This window comes from Benincasa hispida, chromosome 11 (assembly GCF_027475165.1).
Source record: "Benincasa hispida cultivar pf3 chromosome 11, pf3_genome.v1.1, whole genome shotgun sequence".
In the NCBI taxonomy this organism is placed as follows: domain Eukaryota; kingdom Viridiplantae; phylum Streptophyta; class Magnoliopsida; order Cucurbitales; family Cucurbitaceae; genus Benincasa; species Benincasa hispida.
The window spans coordinates 10,942,516-10,949,190 of NC_143488.1; the positions used below are offsets into that span (position 1 = coordinate 10,942,516).

Sequence of the window (6,675 nt, forward strand, 5' to 3'; positions counted from 1 at the left end):
GATTGCTTCCTCACATCTTGTGAGTCAGTGCTAAGGTCGTATAGTCGTTCAGCTGCCGCATAGGCAGAGGGGAGATTCTGTACTCTCTGTTCATATAGTTTTGCTTTCGCCCACGGTTTCAGCCCCTCCACAAAGCAAAAGACCTTGTCTTTTTCAGACATATCTCGTATGTCCAACATGAGTCCTGCAAACTGTTTTACATAGTCCCTGATGTTACTTGTTTGCTTTAGCTCTCTGAGTTTTCGTCGAGCCAAGATCTCAACATTTTCAGGGAAGAACTGCGAACGAAGTTCTTGTTTCAATCTATCCCAAGTATCAATAGTGCAGCGTCCTTCCTGTATGTCTGTAAATCGTGATCTCCACCACAATTTCGCATCTTCAACTAGATGCATCGTTGCTATTGTGACTTTCGACTCTTCAGTCACTGTGTTCGTCGCCTTGAAGTATTGCTCAAGGTCGAAGATAAAATTTTCCAGGGCTTTCGCTTCTCGCACCCCACAGAAGGGTTTTGGTTCTGGGATTTTTATTCGGCTTACTGCCACTGCGCCCCCAGGTGGGGCTTGGTTCCCTACCGCTCGGATGGTGAGATTCACCCTCGCACTCACATCCGCTATCTCGGCTCTGACGACATCCAGGGCCGATCGAAAGTCTTCAGATAGGTCGGTTACCATATGAAGTATTGCTTTTTGGGAGCTGTCCAGCTCTTCGACACGCTCCTCTATGTGGGCAACAGAACCCGAGGAGCTATCGCCTCGTTCAAAGTTGCCGGACCGTACTGTTTTGGTCTCGAGGGTCTCTACCCTCATCATCAATTCTCTGACGGGTAATCCGTCTAGGCGGCCAACCACCGCATCAATTCCATCGGCTTTCTCGGCAACTTCTTGTAGCCGAGTCTCAAGGAAACGAACATTATCTGGGACCTCTCTCAGGTAGAGCATTTGTTCTTCTATCTCTACCAATCTGTCCACATGGGACTTGTTCAAGTTCTTCGTCGCCGACATGATCACTGATCTTCCCTCTATAAGCCAACCTGGCTCTGATACCAACTGTCACAATCGCTCTTTCGGAAGCTTCTCTTAGCGATTGTGCGGCACTTGTTCCCGCTCACGAACAAGTCAGCCAACTCGAATACGGACTGCCGATGGCACACCGAGTGCCTCTCGCAACCTCCACCCCCGTTTTAGGGAAAACGGGTTTGGAGAAAAGGTTTTCGTAAGAAGATTTGTGAGTGTGAATAAAGAAAGAAAGATTGTAGTAGACTAGAAAGCAACAAGCAACAACAACGGCTTTATAGAGTACTACTCCGGGTATGAGGAAATGATGGTTAGTCTTATCCCCATATAGTGCATTCTGAACAAAAAGCCAACTGGCGCCCTTGCATATGAAAGGGGCGAGTGGTCACTTACAATGAAAATGTAAAGAAAGCAAGCTAACTAAACTAATACAATACAGGACATGAAAATATGCTAGAAGGGGGTTGGATTGGGCATGCGGCCATGGGCAACAGGCCCTGGACAAGCATGACCGTTACACATCGCACCCCTTGTTATGGATGGGAGGGTGCTAATTTCCTCTCACAATCTCCTCTCCGACCATCCGTGACTGAAATCGGGCTAAGTTCTAGCCCTTTCTCTGCAATGCGAGGAGAATAGACACTGAATGTCATCCTTGGACCTTCGGTGCTCGAATCCCCTCCTTTTTCGGTGTCTAAGAGAGGAGCAACTTCCCCAGCGACTTGAGCGGCTTTTTCATCCCCCCTCCAGACATCTTCACCGAAATCATCCCCTCTTTGGTCAAGTTGAGTGACTTCTTCAATTGAGTACAAATCCTCAACGAACACTTCCCCTGTGTTTTCGATCATCAAGGTAGAAAGAAAAGAGTCATCCTCTAAGTAACTCACTATGGATGGATTTGACCCAAGCTCCTCATCATCGAAGGTTTGATACGAAGGCCCGACCCAGTAGCTCGTTTCCAACCCATGCCTAGGTGATCCTCAACCGAGCCGAACTTCTGTGGTCGACAAAAGGCCCAAAAGTAATCGGCCCACCGTCTTGAGCACTACACGAGGGAAGTCCACTCTTTAGCTTTCCTTTCAACAGATTATTCGGGGTTATGGGCTTAGAATTTACACTCTTTCCTTAGTCCGACCCACTTTGAAAGTTAAAAGACAGCCACCATAATCCTCAACCCCTGAAGCGTTCAACCTTCCACCCTTAATCACGTGAGGTCTGCTCACCTGGTCCTTCAGTCTTGAAGACAAACGCAAGGACAGCGTCCCTGCAAAAGACAACCTGTCTATTGTACCTTTCCGATCGTCCTCCTCCCTCCTCCAATCCACACACAGTCTCATCAAAAAAGAGAAGTCTTTGCGCTTTGCTAAACAAAAAAAGGGAATAAAACCATCTTTGTTACCTACAGCCTTGAACCAGACATCTTTAGCCACTGATCATCCCCTTCGTGCACTTATTCCTCAAACAAACCTCCACACAAGTTCACCAAAGCGAATGTAAAAAGCTCTATTCTGAGAAAAGGGGGAACTTCAAGCACCGTTACCCAACCACCACTAAACTCAATCCTTCGATCCTCCTCTACTAAGAGAAAGTCCCACTTCTGGGCAGTGAAACCGTCCATACACAATGGAGAACCCCACCTGATACAAGCTTCAGCCTCTGATTTCTAGTTACAGAGCCCCACTACTAAATTTGCACTGAACACCTTAATACCATTATGCAAGAAAGAGGTCTTCTTGAGTTCATTCTTGATGACTTGCCAATCCACTGATGCATTTAATTTCTTGAACAAAACTGCAATCTCGCAATCAAAAGCAAAATCACACTCCCATGATAAGATCTCTTCTCCCTCCCTTTTTCCCTCCTTGAGACAAACATCTCTTCCCTGATCACCCGATTTCACCAAGTCATTTTTAGTCTCCTCTATATTCTTTTTTAACGTCAGACTCTCTCCACTTCCCAAATGTTCCACAACCCTTAAACTCGAGGGAGGAAAAAAACCGGAAATCTCATCAGCTATCGCTCTCCATCCCTCCCCTCTCCTCCCTTTTGGAACGAAGACTCCCGACTTGTCGCCCTTGAACGATTCTAGCAAAAGCAGAACAAACCGCCCTCTAGAGTTCGCTAAAACTTGAAGAAGAAAAAACGTATAGCCCCCTCCAGTCTTCTTCTTCACCAAAAACCCAAAGGGTTACTCAACCCTTGAGTGACTGCAAAGCAGTATCGCACCCATGCCCACATCCCCAACTCTAACTCGACTTTTCCCACCTTCTTTCCACTTTTTTCTTCAATAAACAACCTTCTTCCGTTACCAAACTTACCAATCGAACATGGACTTCCCCATGACTCAAACCTCACATTTTGATAGAAAAGTTAGAGAGAGTAAAGTTAGGAGATCCCTTTGCAAATTTCAAAGGCTATGTTACTCAAGTCCTAGTTGGACCTTCATTGAAGCCTCAGTCTCAATTACTATGGTCAAATCCTATCACTCTGTCAGGGCCTTACTCGCTGAAATTTGGTTTGAGAGATACCAAAGGGTCTTCCATGATAAATCCCATCCATGGTGTTCTCTCTCTAAGTTGTATGGTAATTTTCCTCTGAAGTAATGACTTCAAAGAAAAGTGAGCAAACTGACACCCCATAAGAGATGATCCAAATCCTTCTCGTGACTTCTACAAAGAATAAACCATTGCAACCGGCAACTGCAACACAAAAGTGGGATCTTGTGCGTTCGCTCTCTCATGCAAGATATCCAACAAAAAACTTCACTTTCTAAGGAATTAAGAAGTTCAATCTTTCAAAGGGAGGAGAAAATTGAGGCTGCCTTATTAAGAGAAAGAGAACATGATGTATGCTTTCAAGAACTCAATGAGAATTTCTTTTATTAATGACAAAGAGATGGCAGTAAGGCCTATTTATACACAAAAGGTAGATGGCCACTGCCTACCAACACAACCGGTCAGCTTAGTTAAAATAACTAACTAGGAAACTAACTTCTTTACAGCCAAATAATAAAGGCACAATCAACTAATATATCAACTTGATATTAAAACACTTGATAAAGGGAGAGTATTATAACTCCTACATGAGAACGAAGCATATGGGAGTACAAACGACAAGAGAACCCCTCAAAAAGAGGCAGAATCCATACACTAATATCTCTTCTCCCTAAATAGAGCCTATAATATGAAATGATGGAAAGGTCACTACCTCCAAAGTTTCTCGGTCAGTAAGAGGATGGTGAAAACCCAAAAACAGCAAAGAAGACACATCCTAGAAAAACAAAACAGATGCCACTGAGTGCAACTGCAGATCAGACAGGTGGCACAGCGGTGGTCCAACACACAAAGGGCTTCTCATCCGCTCAACAGTCCTCTAAACAAACAAGTATCAGCCCGTCCCGATGGAACAATTAACGAACTTAAAAACATAAGAAAACCCAAAGCATTAGCAGTCCAGATTTTTTTGCTCAAGCCCTTCCACTACTTAGAGCCCACTCAAAGGGTCGTTGGTTCGTGCTCACCCACAATAATCCGACACAACTGTTTAGCTAGCTTAGACTCATTCAGCAATCTTAGAGACCCTAAGAACCAAAATGGACCCAATAGGATGTCACGTATACTTGCTCATTATAACTTTGTGCCACAAACAAAGTACATTAAGACAAAAGAGGAGCCAAATTTGGAAGTCTAAAATTTCCTATAAACAAACATCTCATTTCTCATATTTCTTCTACGGTTTTTCTTTTTTTTTTTTTTGAAATCAAATTCTTCTACGTTGTTGAGAGAGGGAAATCGAACAATTGTAGAAAGGGAGGAAAAAACAAATTAAAACAGCAGTCACTAACCATAAGCACGATTGGGATCAAAGGCATATATATCCTCAACATGTAGAGTAACAGGAAAATAGCTGCAAGCATTCTGACATATATATCTGAAAGCAAACAGCAGACTGTAAGCAGAGAGAGATAGAGAGAGAAAGAGGGGGAGGGGTGGGGGAAAGGGGAACACCAGATTGACGAAAGAAGGAGGACGACGATGGAAAAGGAAAAAAGGGTGCAGAACATACCTGGCCAATACGCGGCCGTATTTGCTTTTATCGTCGACAGGAATTAACACTAATATCAAAAGTAAAGCGAAGACCCTGAATAAAAAAAGAGAAAAAGAAATACATTAGAAAGAGACGCAGAGAAAAGGAAAAGGAAAAAGATAAAAGAAAACTCACAAGAGGGCTTTCGACAGAGAGAGGTAGAAGAGGGAGATGAGGCACAGAACAAAATTGAGATGAATGCCGCCGAGCCAAATAGCGATGGCTACTATTATGTGCATCATCCGCCATTTGGTCGCCGACCCACCGCCTCCCTTGAAAACTGTGACGGAAGGTCTTGAGGTTTTGTCCATCTCATCCCCTCCCATCTCCATCCCCACTCCCTTCCTGCTCCGTTTCCTCCAGAAATGGAGAAATTATCGTAACTCGCAATAGGTCCAGAAAGAGCCGAGTACAAGACCCGTGTCTGGGTGTCTCTAGTCCCCTGCCTTTTGACTCCTTTGCCGATGCAATCGTGGAAGCTTGAGTCCAAGTCACGTCGCACTTGTTACTTCCATTTAAACCAATTTTTCATCGTCGGAGTGATTGATTTACTATTTCATAAGTTTTCTTTTTACGCCCATGTTTTAAAATTGTCTCTCTCACTTGTGTTCCTTTTCTTTTGGTAAGTGATTGTGAAGTAGGGTGATGGTTGTAATTTGCTCTCGAACTTTTTGGGTTTGATGTTAAAATGTATTCAAACAAGAAAGATAATTATCACTAAAGAAATATTCTCGGATTGAATTAGTGATCAAGAGTCTGCTGAGTATTTTAACATTTTCAAAATCATCGTGAAACATATTTTTAATTTTTCAAAACTAATTTTGATGATATGAAAATTTCATTTAAAAGTGTAAAATTGAAAACTAAATTAATTTTGAATGATTAAATGTGTATTTTCGAGTGATTTTAAAAATGACAAAAGTGATTTTGTCGATTTTAAAATCACTCCTAAACATGTCCTTAAATAATAACTATCAATTTGCTAAATAACAACAATACTAACTGCACCAGACTAAACACAATAAAATTGATATGTAAGTGTGTAATTAACCATGAGTATGTTTAAATCCTTTACCCCCAAGCCCCAATTGTGCTTGAACAAGAGAGAGAGAGAAACATACAAATTTCAAAAAAAAAAAAAGGATTGGGTTGCACCTGGGCGACACACGTGCTACAATGGCCGGGACAAAGGGTCCAAAATAGGAAACGGTCTCTCCAATGCCTACGAGTCATGAACAGAACAAATTCAAAATCACGATCAATTCCTTTTTCAATTTTCAAATCCTGCGGCAGCTACACGAGCTCTTCCTGCAATGAATCGTCCTTTCCACGGACGTAAATCTTTGCCATCATGTAATCAAAAAAGTTGATCTTATTGAGGAATCGATTATTTTTAATGAATAGATCCGATCGTAACTAACCATGAGTATATTCAAATCCTTTGCCGCTAAGCCCCAATTGTGCTCGAACCAAAAAGAGAGAGAGAGAAACAACCCTACTAATTATAACCATTCATGGATGTAAAAAACATAATAAAGAGAAAAGTTATTTATGGGACGTCTTGTTGGTTATGATA

General features: G+C 42.5%; 1 protein-coding gene across 3 annotated transcripts in view; it reads right to left on the reverse strand.

The window, feature by feature from the left end:
• The window catches only part of DGAT2 (diacylglycerol acyltransferase family), a 100,699-nt gene extending 94,873 nt beyond the window's left edge, over nucleotides 1-5,826 (reverse strand). For all 3 annotated transcript variants that reach the window (XM_039047859.2, XM_039047860.2, XM_090306830.1), the window contains exons 1-3: nucleotides 5,235-5,826; nucleotides 5,079-5,153; nucleotides 4,858-4,943 (exon numbers count right to left, since the gene is read on the reverse strand). In XM_039047859.2, the coding sequence (XP_038903787.2) occupies nucleotides 4,858-4,943; nucleotides 5,079-5,153; nucleotides 5,235-5,431 (358 nt within the window). In that variant the 5' untranslated portion in view covers nucleotides 5,432-5,826. The remainder of the gene's footprint in view (nucleotides 1-4,857; nucleotides 4,944-5,078; nucleotides 5,154-5,234) is intronic.
• Between the last annotated feature and the right edge of the window lie 849 nt (nucleotides 5,827-6,675).